This window comes from Pelodiscus sinensis, chromosome 22 (genome assembly GCF_049634645.1).
Source record: "Pelodiscus sinensis isolate JC-2024 chromosome 22, ASM4963464v1, whole genome shotgun sequence".
Lineage (NCBI taxonomy): Eukaryota > Metazoa > Chordata > Testudines > Trionychidae > Pelodiscus > Pelodiscus sinensis.
In genome coordinates this window covers 1,126,705-1,145,209 of record NC_134732.1, presented here as the reverse complement: position 1 = coordinate 1,145,209, position 18,505 = coordinate 1,126,705, and the positions used below count along the sequence as shown (strand labels likewise).

The following is an 18,505-nucleotide window of genomic DNA, read 5'->3' as shown; positions in this document are numbered from 1 at the left end:
GCACTTGCTGAGGCAGTTAAGAGTTAGTCAACTTGTATTATTTTGCTTGTGTGGCAGGACTTGTCTTCTGCCTCAGTGGGTTCCTCACTTCCTCTTAGCAGTGAGTTGAGGGAGTCTTCTCTTCCAGGGAATTTCCCAGTGCTTCTGTCTGGTCTATACAGGGGTTTCTTCCAGCTTGGCTGGCCAGGAAGGGGGAGGGGAATTTCTTCATCTCTGATAGCCCCATGCCCGGAAGCGGCTGGAGGCCAGATGCCCAGTTCAGTCTCTTCCCCGCTGGCAGGGTCTTTTCCCCCAAACCTCCAGGGCTGTTTGCTGGAGGGGAGGCTTTTAAGAGGGTCTGGCAGGCCCTTGATTGTCTGGGTGTTCAATTATCAGGTCTGCTTATTCTGGGGCTAATATACCTGCCTTCTGTCACTCTCCTATAGCTGCCTGGCCAGCCCTCTATCATGCTGGTTTATTTTTTGGAAAGGTGATGTTAACATCTGTCCATTAAGAATGAACCTGAATTAATTCTTTCACTTTATGTAGCTGACTCAGCAGGCTCTGCATTTTTCCTCTTCTTTCTGTAGGTTTGTGGGCATTTTACAATATTTAGAAATTTTTTCCACCATGACCTTGATGACTAAACTGTAGCATAGCCTTTGCTTTCCTGGGTCATCTAACAGTTGCTGTTAGTCATCTAGGCGTTTGTGTGGGCTGATGGCACAGCTAACATATATTATTCTTGACACATTTTATGGGTCAGTTAAATTCCACTGCAGAAGATTTTTTTTTTTTTTTTTTAAATCTTAATGTAGAGATGATGGCAGAGCCTGGTGTTGCTGCTTTACCTGTATGGTGCTCTTGTTTGTGGTGAGTGCCTCCTGGCATGTTCCATGAAAAGGGGAGCTTATCCCAAACTTTCCCATAACACTTTTTCCTCCCTCTCTGTTCTGACCTTTTTCTGGTGAATTTGCTGTTCTAGTTACATTACTGAGCAGAGAAATTCTTCAAGTGATTTTCTTCCTCAAGCGGCAGGCTTTTAGGGTCACCCAATGAAATTAATAAGCAGCAATTTCAAGTAATCAAAACACAAAGCAGGCCTGTGAAACTCATTGCCAGGGGATGTTGTGAATGCCAAAACTATAACAGGGTCAACCCCCCTTTCCCCAAAACCAAACAAACCTCAAGGTAAGTTCGTGGGCATTATTATGGGCATAAGAACAAATTATCCTGCTGTGTAGGAAAGATGGGAAGTATGGCATGAGACCACTGTGGGTTAATCAGGAGATCTGTGACATAAAATAAAGAGTCCAACAAAAAGTGGAAACTAGGTCAAATTCTGAACAATGGCTGTAAACACATAACACAAGTAAGTATATAGGGGCAAAATTAGAAAGGCCAAGTTGCAAAACAAGCTCAAACTAGCTAGAGAGGGAAGGGATAACAAAAAAGAGTTTACAAATACATTAGAAGCAAAAGGAAGACCACGGACGGGGTAGGACCATTACTCAATGAGGTAGTGGGGAGGGGGAAATAACAGAAAATGTGGAAATGGCAGAGCTGCTTAATGATATTCAAGTGATATGGTAAATAGAATGAAATTCAATAAGGATGAATGTGATGTACTGCACTTAGGAAGGAGCCACCAGTTGCACACGTATAAAATGGGAATTGAATGCCTAGGAAGGATACTGCCGAAAGGAATCTAGTGTCATAGTGGACCACAATCTAAATGCGAGCTAACGGTGTAAAACTGTTGCAAAAAAAGGATTGTCATTCTGCGTTGCATTTACTGGAGTGTTGCGAGCAAGACACACAAAGTAATTGTTCCGCTCTACTCTGCACTGATTAGACCTCATCTGGAGACTTGTGTCTTGGGCTCTCATTCAGTAAAGATGTGGACAAATTGTAGAAAATCCAGAGCAGAGCAACAAACATGATTTAAAGGTGTAACAAGCATGACCTACGAGAGAAGATTGGAAAAAAAAAGAAAAACTTCCTAAATCATCAAGTGGTGAAGCCCTGGAATAAATTGCATAGGGAGGTTGTGGAATCTCCATCATGGGAGGTTCTTAGGAGTGGGTTAGACAAACACCTGTCAGGGATGTTCCAGATCATGCTTAATCCTGCCAGTAGTGCAAGGAACTGGACTAGGTGACCTCACAAGTTCCTTCCAGCCCTATGATTCTATGGAGGGTAGCTCCATCAGAGACAATCAGGCAGAGATGTAAACCAATGAGTGGTGGGCAGCCTGCAGGCTGCGTGCGCCCCACTGGGGCTCCACTTGTGGCCTGCGGTCCCTCTGGCTGTCTCCCTTCCTCCATGCATCTCTCAGGCACTGAGGTCAGAGCCCCACACTTCCTATGCCTCCCCTCTCCCTCCCAACTCTTTTGAAGGAGCTGCAAATCACCTGATTCACTCTGCATGCTCTTCCCCCTTCCCACACGATTCCCAGTCCTGGTCCTTCCCTCTGAACCATCAGCTGTGTTGGAAGACAGGATCCTAGGCTAGATGAATGATTGGTCTGACCCGGTGTGGCTGTTCTTATGTTCTTCTCCACATTCCCATCTTTAGAAGTCATGTATTAGCTTTTGGCTGAGGAGGGCAAGTTGTGGATGCCTTTGAGCACATCAGCATCGTTCAGAGTCAATATCAGAAAGTCTCGCTTGAAAGCCATCGCTGAACTTTCTGTCCCTGCAAGGTCACGCTGTGCTCCGGCTCTTTCAGCTCAGAGTTCTGTTCCCCATGGGGCTGCCAGTTGCCCAGGGATCCCCACAGTACCATGATAGTTTAGTGAGGACTCTCATGCACCACGGCACTTTCAGGTTTCCCTATAAAGCAGAGAAGGTGTCACTGATTCTTTGCTTCCCTGCAGGGTTCTTGGCCACTTTGAGAAGCCTCTCTTCCTGGAGCTGTGCAAACACATGGTTTTTGTGCAACTGCACGAAGGTGAATACATCTTCCGTCCTGGGCAGCTGGATAACAGCATCTACGTCGTGCAGGATGGCAAACTCGAAGTGTGCATTCAAGAAAGCGTAAGGATAAGCCTGACTCTCTTGCTATGCCTCTTACTAGAAAAACCTCTGACTGGAGAGAAACCTCTCCATCATGGAATGCCTTGGCACGGGCTACAGTGGCACCTCGAAGGCAAGTTTGGGGCTTTCTACAATGGCACCTTGAAGATGAGTTTGGGGTTCTAGGGAAGTGCTGCGGGAAGCCTGGGGTCAGCTGGGGAGTCCCCTGCTGATCCAGGACTCCACGGCAGCCGCCCATTTAAAACACCATCTGTGGCATTTCAGAGGGGCAGCACCATGGAGCCTGGGGTCAGCTGGGGACTCCCAGCTGATTCTGGGCTCCCCGCGGCAGCAGAACATGGGGTCTGCTGGGGATTCCACATCTGACCCCAGGCTCTATGGCAGCTGCCCCTTAGAAATGCATGGAGGTGGCCTTTTAAAGGGACAGCCACCACACCGCTGATCTGTGGATCAGCGGTGCAGTGGCTGCCCCTTTGAAACGCCACCTTGGGGTTTCAAAACAGCAGCCACCGCACAGCTGTGTGGCGCTGCCACTTTGAGTAACCCCTCTTCCCCCCCCCTTCCTGCCTCTATATTCTAGAGGCAGCAAGGGAGGGACGGAATCGACTCGTCGACTAGTCAAAAGACTATCTGATAAGCAAATGCTTATTGGACAGTCGACTAGTCTTTTACATCCCCAGTGGTAATTAGGTCATTGTGCAAAATTAGGATGGGAGAGTTGAACGGCCATGTTTTTTGAAGCATGGGTCTGTTTGTATTGGTCATGGATTATGAGCCATTAATCTTCTGTCTGTAGGATGGCACTGAAGTGGTCGTCAAAGAAGTGCTGGCAGGGGACAGTGTCCACAGCCTCCTGAGCATTCTTGATGTTATCACGGTAAGTTCCTGTGTGTGGGTGGCTTTCTGAGACTAGGCCGTACAGCAGTGCTCCCGTCCGAGCTGGGCACCTGGCCGTACAGCAAGGCACCTGTCTGAGCTGGGCAGCGTGGCATGTGAGCATCACATTTGTCATCTTGCTTCTTTCCTGACGTCAGTTTGGGTAGTGCTCTTCTCAGCAACCGGCAAACCACGTGCCCTCACTGAACAGCTCTCAGAGTGTGCCTTTGAGTTGCCTGTTGGCCTGGGATTTATTACACCCCTCCTTGGTGTCTTTCAGTGAGTTTGCTTTCAACACGCAGTTCTCTAAAACATTTGGTTATCTTCCCAGCACTGGGGAGAGGTAGCTGTGTGACTGCCAAGTGGTACCAGGAAGACCTCCTCCCTCCCACTGCTGTAAACTTAGTGCCAGGCTATATCAGTACCTGGGGAACCACGTACTAAGGATGTTAAGTATCAATTAATTGAATAGTCAAGTAACCTCATGAATTTTTATTGGCTAGTCGACTATTCTATAGTCCCGGGGGTGGGGCTGGCAGGCAGGATACCAGAGGCAGCGGTGCAGGGTGCCAGGCGGGAGCTGGTCCACGAACGGAGCTAGTTTAAAAACCAGATCCTCTTGAGGACCGGCTACCTGTCGCTCAGTGCTGCTGCCTCTGATAAAGAGGCAGCAGTGTGGGGTGGCAGCAGCCCCTGTCTAAAGAGGTTTGGAACTCCTGGACCCAGCGCGAACTGGAACAGAGTGTGGCTGCCTGCCCTCCTGGCTCCTAATACACTTAAATGTAGAGCTGCAGCAGAGGTGGGTTTTGCACCCGGCACGAGCCAGAACTGAGCCGGGCTGCTGGCCAGCCTGCTAACACGTTTACTGGCAAGAGCGTGGGGAGGGAAATGCGTGTAGTCTATAGCATTAACCTATAAGCTTTTGCTTCTCCATTAGTCAACTCCACTGTTACATCCTTACCACGTACTTCCCTACGCTGCGGACTCAGACTTGCCCAGCTGAGTCCTGTGTTGACACCGTGTTGGAAGCTCCAAGTGCTTAACTGACCTGGAGCAAGCAGCAGCTGCTTGAGAAGTCCCAGCATGTAAAGCTCCATCTGTAACTGAGCTGCATTCTATGGAGGGCAAGCTGGGGCCTGTAATCCCTGCCAGGCAAGTGAATCCCACCGAGGCTAAAGAGGAAGGTGAACATGGGCCTGAGCTCATAGAGCTCTCTCGTGCATCACCAGTAGGACACATGGTAAAGCTCCACGTCTTGTCGGCTCAGTAGAACATCCCACAAGATGTGGCTGCGGCCAGAGTGTATTTATCCTGACCCCTGGGCAGAGCACACTGGTGCCAAGGACTGCAGTCAGTTGCAGGCTGCTCATAAGAAAACTTACGATTGGAATGTAAATTGTTGTTGCTATGTTCAGTCACAGGGCTAGTGAGGGTCAACCCAAAGAAAACGGAACCTCTTTTCTCCGAGGCACTCTTCTGCCTCAGTACCTTTGGAATAGGATTTTAGCTGGGAGTGCGCCAGTTCAGAGTCCTCTGCTCTTTGGTTTGCTTGTTAAGGCTTTGCTATAAAACTCCTTTTATTTGTAGTTAATGCCAATTTGCTGCTGCTCTCCATTCTCACTGTGCTGTTCACTGGGTTTGGCAATCTGTCTGCTTCTGCCCCATTCTGCATTGCTTAACATTCGGCTCATCTTGTGTTTGGAGGTCCATTTGGACGTTAACACTGATTATGTTTGGTCTCGGAGCAGTTAAGGTTGGGTTGATGCCAGAATGTTGAATGTTAATTAGAAGGTGTGCTGGGAGGATGGCATTAGGTTTGGCTTCGCTCATGCTCGTTTGCAAGAGAAATTTCTGTCATTTTACCTCTGCTTCGGTGACGTCTTGCCTGCTGTGCCTTTGCACTGAGGTCACTTCGTGACTGTGCAGCTCTTGCATTTGCAGAGCCCAGTGGAACAGGAACTCGTTTTCAGTTGCCCCGGGGAGCAGGTTTGTGTGATGCCGTTACAAATGGGGATGCGAAGGCATCGGCTGACACGCTGAAGGTCATGCGGGCGATCGTGGCAGAGCAAGCGTTAGGACTCATGAGCTTCTGGCATTAGACACTGTGGCCTGTTTAGATACAAATAAATTGACTAAGTAATTACTCTTATTAAAATAAATCTTTCAGTCGATAACAGCAATTACACCGTGAAATGAGCTAATGACTTTCATCCTTCTTACTATTGCTCAGGCTGCCGGTGGCCATCTGTGGCTGGCTTACGCTGGTGGACTGGCTGGTGGATACTTTACACTGATGGAAGCAAAATCCAAGCTCCTAACTGGAATCCCAGGGCGGGCTTTTCCAGATCATTGTGTGTGTTACTGCAACACCTGATTGGGGGTTGTTAAATCCCACGTGGTGGCTTTGCCTCGTCCAGAAGAGCTCAGGCACTTGAGTGTTCATTGAAGGTGGAAAGAGCCCAGTCAGCTGTCTCTGCTACTGACACTTGACCCTTTCCGTGTTGGGAGTTCTTCCTATGTGCTGGCAATCTAGCAAGCCTGCCAGGCACTCTGCTCGCCACTTGTAGGCGGGGCAAGCAAGGGTTAATGAAAAGCTTTACAGTGTGGAATCTCAGTCCTGCTTTTGAATCCCCACTAGTGGCTGACCTCGCAGTTCCTGCGGCTTGGTTCCTCCCTTCCTAAGCTGTAGTTGGATGCGTTGCCCAAAGGGCGCAACCACCATGTAGGACACAGGTGCTAGCTGTGAGTCATGCTCCTCTAGAGGGGTGCGGTCTCTCTGAGCAGCCACCATGGTGACTGGCAAACCAACACAGCCACTACGAGTGATGATTTGTAGTACAGGAGTGCTGCAAGTGTGGCACACTTGCAAAAAGTGTGGAGGAAATGACAGTAATTGACATTAATTATATATGTGGAGGAAGTGTGGTGGAAATTACATTAATTGAAGAAGAGGGGAAATGACATTAATTGTGTTAGGAAAGTACAGAGAAGAGACTGATTTGCAGCATCCAAGAAAGTGTTGAATGATGCTTGTAAAATGTTTAGCTTGATTTTTTTTTTCCTTAAACACAGTCGGAAGCGGAGTTAGGGCCACAACAATGTCAAACGTTTCCCTGCTAATGTTATGCTGACGGGGGATTTCCTAAGGTTAGAATACAGGCTAGCACTCTAGAGAGTCAGCTGAGATCTCTCGTAGCTCAGCCGTATGTGACTGGTCACTGTTTGCACGGGAGGCCTGCAGGAAAAGCTGAGGCTGCTGCAGGGAGTGGTGACCCTTGTGGTTGTTGTGGGAAAGGTGGTGAGCAGGGGCAGTGGTTACAGTCAAATTGTACTGGCACACTCAGCTAGTGCCTGCACTGGGAAGGCGAGGCAGCATGTCAATCTGACAAGCTACACAGGTTTGGACGGGAAGGGGAATGGGCCTGTTCTACCTAGGGATGTGAGCAACTAGTCGACTGTCTGACGAGCAAATGCTTATCGGATAGTCGATGTGCTAGTTGACTAGTCACACCCCTCCTTGCTTGCTGCCTCTATCAGACCCTGGGCTCCACGCGGTGCTGCCACTTTGAAATGCTGTGTGCAGCCTGGGGTCTGCCACTTTGAAATGCCGTGTGCAGCCCGGAGTCAGCTACAGACTCCCCCACTGACCCCGGGCTCCATGTAGCGCTGCCTCTTTGAAATGCTGCAGGGAGCACGGGGCACTGGGGGACTGCTTGAGTCCCCCTACTGACCCTGTGCTCCCAGCAGCGCTTTTGCCTTTGAAGTGTAGCAAGAGCCCCAAGGCTGTTGCTACACTTCAGAGATGAAGGCGCCCTATCAACTAATCCTATAGTCTGACTGATTGCAGCCCTGCCATTTCCAGGGGAGGAGAGTCCTGTCCCAGACATGTGCCCCCATTTGGGATCATTGCAGCATGCACACCTGGAAAGTCTCTGGTTTTGAAGTTAATGCTTTTTTTTTTTAAGTTAAAATAGAGCTGAATATAAAGCTACTAGCAATGTTTCCAGAAGAGAAAGGTGAGCCTGTCAGGGACATACAAAGACTTTTCCAGCCTCCAGCCCCAGTTGAAGATTCTGGAAACTTTATTAATTTTTAAAAATGTTTTCCTGTGTTCTTCCCCTTTTGGGCTCCATCTGGAACTGGAGCTTCCAAAATACCATACAAGACTCTCTTGTGGGGGTACATATGCGCTGATTTGGGAGCATGAAGTGCCATAGATCTCATGAGAGAGCGCTGGAAGAACAGTCATGTGTTTTGGGGGTTTTTAGGCTTTGAAGTCATAGCTGCTAGTAGTTTATAATTGTAATAATAATGTTTACTTAACTCCCACTTGTAGCTCTGTAAATGTACACTCTATTTTACAAGCACATTGTAAGGCGCACTCTTTGCTCTGGAGAATCTGCAGTCTTAGGTTAGATAAGGCAAATAAAAGGGGACTAAGCAATGGCTTGTCTATATGAGCAATCTTGCCTGGCAAGCTGGTATGTAAAGCTGAAATGTGTTAACTTTTTGGGCAGCAAATTGCCATATAGACAAGCCTGGAGTTTAGTTTTTGGGAAGATTAAGCTTGCGATGTCACAGAGCCACCAAGACAGGTAAAAAAGGGGGAGGTTGGGAGGTAGTTAGTAGACTGGAAGCAACTGAAATCTGAGAATGCTGAGGAACATCAGTGGAGAAGGAAAGAAGAGTTGGAGCCATTACAAATGATGTGGAAAGAATGAACTCTCCCAGTTTCCTTCCACCTGCTAACCAGATTCCCAGGAACCAGGAAAGAACAGAAAAGGAGAAATGTGATCCACACACAGATCAAAAGATTAGAGCACAGAGATGTGACCCTTAGATTTAGCTTGGAGGTCCCTTCTGCTTTTTGTGAGGGCAGCTGTGCTGGGTTGGAGAGGGCAGAAACCAGACTGGAGAGAGGTCAATCCCAGCCCAAAGAACAGAGCTCACCCCTCATGGAAGGGTGGAGAACGTTCCCACTCCAATGGGAGAAATGGAAAATCCTGCATAGTGACCAGTTCGTTCAGATCCATCTCAGAAGTGTTTGACTACTTCCTGGTCCACTTGAGAGACCGCAACTACTTACCTTTTGCTCTGACATTTGTAACTACAACAAAATTTCCCATCAAACATGCAGTTACTCTGCAGGTGATAGAATAAGATGGAGATAAACTTTTATCCCCAACTAGAACAAACAGTTTCCCTTCATTTAAAAAATAAGAGGGGGTAGAAATGAGGCGCTCATTACAAAGTCTCTATTGGAAGGCGGACCCTGAAGGGTTCTCTGTGCGACTATAATAAACTGATTGAAGTTACGGTTTAAACACTCTGTTCTCAGTGCTGTTGATTGCAGTGTGCATGAGCGGACGGATGCCTCTGAGAACATTTTGCTGTGTTCTTCCTCTGTTGCAGCTTTTAGTACATCCTGGACAGTTACACAGTGCAGCCTGCTTTCTTGCTTTTTGGAAAGCCAGCTTCTCTCATGCTGATGAGTGTTCAGAAAGGAAAATTGCTTCTCTTACGTGCTCTGCTGGATTGAGTCCTCTGCTCCTTTTGCATTCTACTCCTTAGAGTTTGATTTTTCTCAGAGGTCTTTAAACTCTGTTCTGAAATATGTCTCCACAATAAAAGTGAGTCTCAGAGTCCAGGCCAGCTGGCTTGGGTCTGCAGGCCTGATGCTGTGAGGTTGAAACATTACAGTCTAGACCTTCAGGCTTGGGCTAGAGCCTGGGCTCTGAAACCCAGTGAGGAGGGGAGGGTGGCTTCTGGCTACGTCTCTTCTGCCTTTGGACACTCCCGGCTGGCCCGTGGCAGCTCGCTGGGCTCGGCTAAAGGCTGCTTAATTGCAGAACAGATACTCCAGCTTGGGCTGCACGCTGAGCTCTGCGGCTCTCCCACCTCGCAGGATGTGAGAGCCTGGGCTCCAGCCAGCGTGTGAGCGACTGCGGTGCTGTTTCAGAATGAGCCCAGGGTGCTCCGCTGTGGCTCAGAACTGAGCAGCCAAAATGGATGTGTAGCCCACTCCTGGGGCAGGGGAATTACTGCTCATCCCATTTTATAGAAGTTCCTGGTAGCTGTGACGGGCTGGGCTAGGCCCCAACACGCCCTACAGGAGGCTAGCGGCCTTGCTGCACCCCATCCCAACAGGAGGAGCGGGGAAGAGGTCCGCCAGGTACTGTAGAGTGGCTGTGTCTGCAGCAGCCAATCAGGACCTAGCAGAGGGGTATAAAAGAAACTGCAGGGCTGGGGCTTGACAGTTCCCTTCAGGAGCTTGACCCAGCCAGGTCTAGACCCTGACTGGGAATCAGCACTATGGCCAGCTCCCAGTGTGAGCTGAACCTAGATCTGGGTAAGACCCAGAGCCAGTGGCCAAAGACCAGCCACAAGCAGAGACTTAGTAGCACCATGGACAGGGCTAGTCAGGCCCTCATTCCAGGACTTAGAGGGCGACCAGACAACCAGGCAAGGACCCTGCCCAGCGCCACTTGGCTGCAGTGGGGCGCTCACCAGCGGGTGGACCCATTACAGTAGGTCTTTATTGAATAGAATTATTTTTATCCAGCAACTAATTTTCCCCACTCGTTTGGTTTAGGATCTGGTGGCAAATACAGCTGGTAGCAGCTTAGGGGCCAGTACCTTTAAAAAACAGAGTGTTTACTTTTCTGTGAAAGTTGCGTGGGAGTAGATGAAAAGCAGAATAATTTCATTGGGTAGGAACAGGCCTTAGAGGCTGGCTTTAAATGACTTATATAAAGGAGGGACCTTGAGCCCTGTGTGATTTGTATAAAAACTCCAGAAAGTCTAACTCTGTGGTGGGCTAATACCAGCCCGCAGGTGGATCCTGATAACCCTGGTGGGCAGCCAGTGCTGTGTGTTACCTGCGCCTCTGCAGTATGGGCGATTGCAGCTCCTGTTGGCCATGAATTGCCATTCCCAGCCAATGGGAGTTGCAGGAAGTGGTGTCCCAGTCTATGCTGCTTCCTGCAGCTCCCATTGGCTAGGAATGGTGATGCATGGCTAACGGGAGCTGCAAGTGCTGGACCTGCGGAGGTGCAGGTAGATGCAGCAGCAGCCTGTGGCAAACCGCTGCCATCTTATTGTCCACCCTACTCTAGCTTGTTCAGTTTTGGCTGCTAGGAAATGTTTTCTCTTTGTTTTTCTTGTAGCTGTTTCTGACTTTAATGCCTTATACCTGTCCTCTGTTGAGCCCTGTCTCTTGCTAGTTAAAGAAACTTGTTTTGAATTCATTTAGAGTAAAAATCAGTGTTGTTTAAACTGAACAGTTTGGTAACTCCCATTACTGTAGCAAACTGTTGAACATTGACCCTTTACAGAACAGCCCAGGCGAGGGCTGTATGGTGCAGAACACACCTACATGAGGAAGATGCATGAATGGGAGCATTGGGTTCCTCCTGCAGGTAGTAACCAAGGCCAGAGTGGGGTTGGAGTGTTGCTGACAGGCTACTGGGGTCAGAGTTGCTGGACCAGGGCTGCAGCTACACACACATGTGGGGTGACCTGCACACTGGCAGGCTGTTTGTGAGTGGCCTGAGTTGGGAGCTACAACAGCAAAGCATTGTGTGGCAAAGGTGGTGACACAATCTCCCACTGGTCTGCAGTGCACTCCAAAACATGACCGAGTAGCACGTATTACTAGAACTTCCAAAAGACCTTTTCTCCACCTCTTTGGAGAGCTGGGGTATCTGCTGACGTGAATTCTGAAGCCTGGCTTTCTCTGGAACCGTACAGCATCAGGAAACCAGCAGCTGGATCTGCGTGATGAGCTATTCTGTGGGATTTCTCATTTCTCAGACCCCCTTTCTAGCCAATGGAGTTGACCCTATGAAACACTGTTGAGCATCCTGACCTCTTACCTCCCTGTTGGCCAATTCGTAGCACGTAGAAGCATTTTCTAAGGAACGAGCACTGCAGTGTCGTTAGGAAGAACTGAGGCAAGTGGACAGTGGTACAAGAGGGAGCAAAGAGTAAACAAGTTTCTCTAATTCTTTTTCAATAGGGTCACCCTGCTCCATATAAAACTGTTTCAGCCCGAGCAGGGACACCATCCACTATATTGCGACTTCCAGCTAGTATTTTCCAGGATGTCTTCCAGAAGTACCCCGAAACTCTTGTCAGAGTGGTACAGGTAAGGCTGATGTGTAGTTGGTTAAACGTGTAACCAGGCCTGGACGTGTAACAAAAACCATTTCTTCTAGCTCTGATAGGTACATTTAGTTTCATTCTACTCAACCCTGGTGGAATGCAGTTCCACACGCAGGGCCAGGCGAAATGGCAGGGCCTCAATGTGCAGATGTGGGGAGGAAGGGTTTAGATTTATTAGGAACTGGGGAAAACTGTAGGGGAAGGGGGAGCCTGAGCAGGAAAGATAGGCCAAAAGGGAATCAGGCTGCTGGCACTTAAAATGAAATAGGCCATAGAGCAATTTTTAATGTAAAGGCTAGGGGAAGCCAATGGGTGCGGAGGAGCATGTGGATCGGATAAGGCCGGTAGTTAGCAAGAGGGATGTACAATCCTGTTCAATTTGCTAACAAGTTACATGTTACATTTAACTGATTAAACAGGGGCAGGCTGGAGCAGCACCCCCCACACTGCAGGTAGGGGCTGCTTCCAGACCTACGCAGGACTGCCGGCCCCCAGCCTGCACCAGGCCAGAAGTGGCAGCCCCACACATCTTCCCTCTGCTCCAGCCTCACTCCCCATAGCCCCATGATCCCCCCAGCCTGATCCCTTGCATCGCCAAGAGCTAGTCCATCTGGTGCAAAGTCCTTCTCCTTGGCATATTCCCAGAGCTTTGTCCAATATGCAAGTGTCCCAAGAGGTGGGGTTGCCACCTGAGGCAATTATCTCACAGTCTGATTGATCTTTACATTAGGCAGGAATGAGGGAAACATTTTCTGACTCTCAGCTTAATTGCATCACATTATACTCTCCTGTGGACCAACCTACTGACATGTACTTCCTCCTTGAGGCCAGGAATTTAGCTGCATTCAGAAATCTGCAGCTCTGTCAAGTTGCCTTTGCTCAAGAGATGAGATGAGAATTTGGGCCTAAATATTTACTTATCAGACATCTGCAAACTCTGAACTGCTGTGAAATAAATTCTGATCTTTGCTCTTGAGTAATGGTGACCGTAACTCATTTGGGCTATTGTTACACTTTTACTGGACCTCTTATGAGTAACTTTTCCCTGGAAAAGAATGCCTTGAATGTGTGCTGGGCAAAGAACAGCAGAGGTGCATACAACAGCGATGAAGACCGCTTATTGGTGCACACTTGCAAGACACAAAGCCTCTTTCCTTAGCACCGGTAATGGGTCATTCCCCTGCTACTCCCAATACTCTTGTCCTTGTCTGAAGATCTTTAAAAAATGGGGGCCTAAAATTAAGCTTCTGAGCCCTTATTTAGTACCTAGAGGAGTAACCTGCTTTTCAGAAGTGCTGACTTGGCTGGGAGTAGCTGGTGCTCGGCACTTCTGAAAATCAGGTTTTTTCCCTCCCTGTTGGCATAGACATAGCTCAGCCTCTTGGTATAGTAAGCAGCCTTCTCCATGTGCCAGACCAGAAGCTGGGAGACAGAGAGAGGTGGGGAAGGAAAGCAGAGTCTAGTTAGAGGAGAGTGACAAAGGGGAGGTGCCAACTGAGACCTGATTGCTTGTAGATTTGGGGTCACATGCTCTTATGAAGGGTGTTTATGATGTTCTAATATAGAACATGAACCCTTAAATATCATCATTACTTGCTTAGGGCCTCCAGTGTATAGACCCTTTACAGCTCTTGCAAGAGCCTCCAAAGCTGGCACACCTGACCCAACTTTCCCCTTGAAAGGGGAATTTTATTAAAACACCCCTTCCCCCCCAACCAAACCAAACAGCCCAAGGCTCTGTGGCCCAGGGATTACTTAGAACTTTGAGTTCCAACCTTCCTAAAGCCTTGGAAAAATGGTGTCATGGAAACACTCCCCTCCTTCGTGGAGGGCTGGGGACAGTCCCACTTCCTCGTAATAGGGGAAAGCAGGCGTCGGGCACCATCCCCCTCTCTCCTTTTTGAGCCATTCAGTGTTCTGCGTGTAATGACACCCCCTTCTCCGTGTTTGTGGCTTTATGGCTCCTGCTTTAAATTAGAGCTTCTCACCCGCCATTTGTCTGAGGGGTGCCGGCTGATCCAGCTGACAAAGCTCAGATTGGCCTGTAAATGTGTGCTGCACAGAGCAGTGACTCACTGCCTTCCTCTCGCTTGCCAGCACCCGCAGAAGGAAGGTGGGTTGTGTTGAAGTTCAGTTCTCTTTAAGTCAAGCTTGCAAGTTCCCACAAGGCTATAAAGGGAAAACATTCCTAGCTTATTGCTGGAAACAGGTTTCTTCTGAATGACACTTTCTGCAAAGAGAAGTTATTCTGTGTGAATGGCTTCAGCGTAGAGAGCTTGCCCTGGCAATTGTCTGACAAATTAATGGTTAGCAGGCTTTTTATAATGATCTTGTGTCCTCCACCATGGGCGTAGCTGGCCAGCTGCCCTCCTGTTCCTCATGAGGCCTGGATAATCTGTGTCTAGGTGGTCTGCGACCGATGCATGGACCCTCCCCCAGCCCCTTCATCGACTGTCAAGGACAATAGATCCTTGTATCCCACCACCCCGCTGGGAGAGCCTCCTTGGCAAGGGCCCAGCATTTTGACCATTGGTTGTCAACCCCCCTAGAACTCCTGGGGCATTTGTAGGGACTGCGTCCTGTTCCCTTCCCTGCTAGCTCTGCCAGTGTCTTGGCTTGATGACCTATGGGATCATGCTGTGAGACCAACCCTTTCTCCCAGGTGCTTTCTGGAAAGAGTAGGGAGGAGCGGGGCAGCCATGAAGACCATTTCAGGTGCATATGTTTGCTGGGGAGGTTAGTTTTTTAGTGTCTGTCACAGGTCTTGCAACCTTGAGCTCAGGGAGGCCAAGCAGGGAGAACTGGAATAAACACCTTCATTTCAGACTCTTCAATGTTAGTGACTCCAGTGACGAGCTCAGCAAGGCTGGTGTCTTGTGTGTGGCGCTGCAGTTTGGGTGTCGAGTCTCTTGGGCAGTGTCTCTGGCTCAGCCGCCTGGTGAGATGCACGTTTCCAGTCTCACCGCGCTCTCCAGCTGTGGGGAGAGGTGCTCCCAGCGTCAAAGCATAATGCACAGGGGAGAGTCTGCTTAGCAGGAGGAGTGGGCACAAGCTGTAGGACCATTCAGTGGAGAGTGGCCTGTAACCGCCGATGCGGTCCCAAGACAAAAAGAGTTTGCGTGTCTGGTATCCGCCTGCTGCCTGTGCTTGTTCTCCCACTCCTAGATCATCATGGTGAGGCTCCAGAGAGTGACATTCTTGGCTTTGCACAACTATCTCGGCCTGACCATCGAGCTCTTCAATTCAGTAAGTGAAGAATGACGGTAATTCACTCTGATCACACTGTATGTCCGGGCTTGTGCACGCTGGCTGGGCGGTGTCTTCTACTCGCAAGCATGATTTCAGCAGAAAGATGATGTTAACTTCTTTGTTTACAACAACATTAATACCACTGTGCTTCAGAGTGAAGCTTCTGAGCTATAGAATTTGGTTGTTGCTGAAGCCTGGTGACTGGCATTTCATTTGGTATGGAGACTGTTACGTTGAAATCTGAACGTTCACAGTGTTGTAACTGCAGGGGCTATGGAGGGTCACAGGGTAGTGAGGTTGTGGTATTGCCCACACTTACGTCTGTGCTGCCTTCAGAGCTGGGCACTGGCCAGCTGCTGCCATTCTCCAGCCAGCCAGCTCTGAAGGCAGCACTGAGTCTTTCCCCCCTCCCAAACCTGCAACACTCTCCTCCATAGCCCCCTTTGGGGTTGCACTCCCAGTTTGAGAGATGCCAGTCTCCCCTGTGAAATCTGTATAGTACAGGGTAAAAGTATATGAGATACATTTCCCAGGAGAGACCGCTGTTTCCATGGCTTTGAATTGGGTAGGGCCCTAGCAATGTGTAGTGACAGCTTTGTCGGAGCTTCAACTGTGTGTCCACTCCCTGCTGTGTCACACCAGCAAACTCCTCAAGCCACTGCCAGTCTTAACCTGGCCTTGCAGATAACATTCAGCAGACCTGGTTCCCCCACAGGCCTCTCTGCAGTGGCCAGTGCCTCTCACTGGACACCCACAGGAAGTATGAAGTCTGCTGTATCCAAAGAACCTGTGCACCCAGCTGCTGGTTGGCTCTCAGTGGGCTTACTCTGTAACTTACTACACAGCCCTGAGGTGGGTTATAGTGGAACTAAGCATAAGTTTCTTAATAAAGGACAGAGATGTAACTGATACTAATCGAGAGGAAAAGATGAATGGTTACAAACAAAACAAGAAGGGAAACTGCTTTCACATGTCTAAAAACTTCACCGATCACAGGCTGCTCTCAGGCAGTGTCTCACCTACAGACACTTCTCCGCGTCTTCAGCCCACATGACAGAAGATCGATCTTGTATTGATGACGAGCACAGATCTCTCTTGTCCAGGGGAAATGATGATTAGTGTAGAGGCTCTCTCTCCTTCTAGTCCAATACGCCTGGGAGATGTACTTTTATGAAGAGTATTTCCAGCTGAAGTTTTTCTCCCTAGCTGCGCGCATCCTGTAACGATAGCCATGGCCAATGTGTCATCAGTACATGTACGATGCCTTGAAAGAGGCTGCCTGGCTACATACTCTGCCATCGGTGTGTTGTGTTTGCCTTTTGCTAGCTGTCTAAAAGTGGCTCCCCTGCTCCTGGACTGGCTTTGGTCTACGGTGCTTGCTCTGAAGTACGCTACTGAGTTTCGCTTGCTGATGCTGTTACTGTGCTTGCCCTGCAGATTGAATTGCTCTTGGGCACATGCTGCTCTTCCTTTGGGAGCCTGTGACTGTGGAATATAGTAACAAACAGCCTGACAGTAGCAGGGAGCTGTGGGCCTGCATTTCTGGTATCATTAGGCAGGGGAACCACGCTAAGACGCAGGGTAACGGAACAGTTACTCCCCATTTCTGGTGTCAGAGTTTCTGACACGTGGCTGGAAGGGGATCCCAAAACCATCCCATTGTCTGCGCTTGGGACTCCTGGTCTCTTGCTCTCTGTTTGTGACGAGAAATGGGCATACCTCTAATAGAAATGCCTCTAACAGGCAGTCGCTGTGAAGAGTAAACGCGTGCAAAAAGAACGGCGCACAAAGCTAAGCTGAATCTGTGTGGCCAGGCAAGCGACTTTGGGGGGCTCCATTCTTCATCTGTCCTTGCCCAGTTAGCAGTTGTTGATCCTGCAGAGTAACGTCGAATAGTACTCTGCTATTTGTCTCTGTACTTTGTTTTTTCCATAGCAGATTTGTGTTAAGTGCTAACATCACAGTGCTCTTCCTGCCTCTTCCATTATCTTTGCCATTCACAGCAAAGATGAAATAATTAGAAGTTAGCTGACAGTTTTGTTTGCATGAGTTAGAATCTCTCTCTCCTAAATTCAGTGGCTCTGCAAAGTTAATGTTACCTCCATAAGTTTAGACTAACCTGTTTCACACAGCGAGCTCACTCTAATTTTAGTTTGTCTTGCCTGCTGGGTCCTGATTAGCTTTGGCCTAGTCAAGCTCTGCTCCTGGTCAACAAGAACCAAATCGTGTTGGTTTTACCTATCCTTGATCTTGATGGCTTCTCTAGGCAGTCTGTGTAGGTCTAAACATTTTTATTTCCAAAGATCACCACATTTGGCTTAGGGATGTTAATCATAGAATACTAGGACTGGAAGGGACCTCGAGAGGTCATCGAGTCCAGTCCCCTGCCCTTATGGCAGGACCAAATACTGTCTAGACCATCCCTGATAGACATTTATCTAACCACTCTTAAATCTCTCCAGAGATGGGGAGTCCACAGCCTCCCTCGGCAATTTATCCCAGTGTGTGACCACCCTGACAGTTAGGAACTTTTTCCTAATGTCCAACCTAAACCTCCCTTGCTGCAGTTTAAGCCCATTGCTTCTTGTTCTATCCTCAGAGGCCAAGATGAACAAGTTTTCTCCCTTCTCCTTATGACACCCTTTCAGATATCTGAAAACTGCTATCATATCCCCCCTCAATCTTCTCTTTTCTAAACTAAACAAACCCAATTCCTTCAGCCTTCCCTCATAGGTTATGTTCTCTAGACCTTTCATCATTCTCGTTGCTCTTCTCTGGACCCTCTTCAATTTTTCCACATCTTTCTTGAAATGCGGTGCCCAGAACTGGACACAATACTCCAATTGAGGCCTAACCAGCGCAGAGTAGAGCGGAAGAATGACTTCTCGTATCTTGCCCACAACACACCTGTTAATACTTCCCAGAATCATGTTTGCTTTCTTTGCAACGGCATCACAGTGCTGACTCATATTTAACTTGTGGTGCACTATAACCCCTAGATCCCTTTCTGCTATACTCCTTCCCAGACCATCGCTTCCCATTCTGTATGTGTGAAACTGATTGTTCCTTCCTAAGTGGAGCACTTTGCATTTGTCTTTATTAAACTTCATCCTATTTATCTCAGACCATTTCTCCAATTTGTCCAGGTCATTTTGAATTATAACCCTATCTTCCAGATTAGTCGCAATCCCTCCCAGCTT

General features: G+C 48.7%; 1 protein-coding gene across 5 annotated transcripts in view; it reads left to right on the top strand.

Moving 5' to 3' along the window:
• The window catches only part of PNPLA7 (patatin like domain 7, lysophospholipase), a 120,385-nt gene that overhangs the window by 15,856 nt on the left and 86,024 nt on the right, over positions 1 to 18,505 (top strand). For 4 of the 5 annotated variants that reach the window (XM_075906005.1, XM_075906007.1, XM_075906004.1 and 1 more), the window contains 4 exons: positions 2,858 to 3,017; positions 3,814 to 3,894; positions 11,911 to 12,039; positions 15,222 to 15,302. In XM_075906005.1, the coding sequence (XP_075762120.1) occupies positions 2,858 to 3,017; positions 3,814 to 3,894; positions 11,911 to 12,039; positions 15,222 to 15,302 (451 nt within the window). The remainder of the gene's footprint in view (positions 1 to 2,857; positions 3,018 to 3,813; positions 3,895 to 11,910; positions 12,040 to 15,221; positions 15,303 to 18,505) is intronic. The other variant, XM_075906006.1, reaches the window with a different exon arrangement.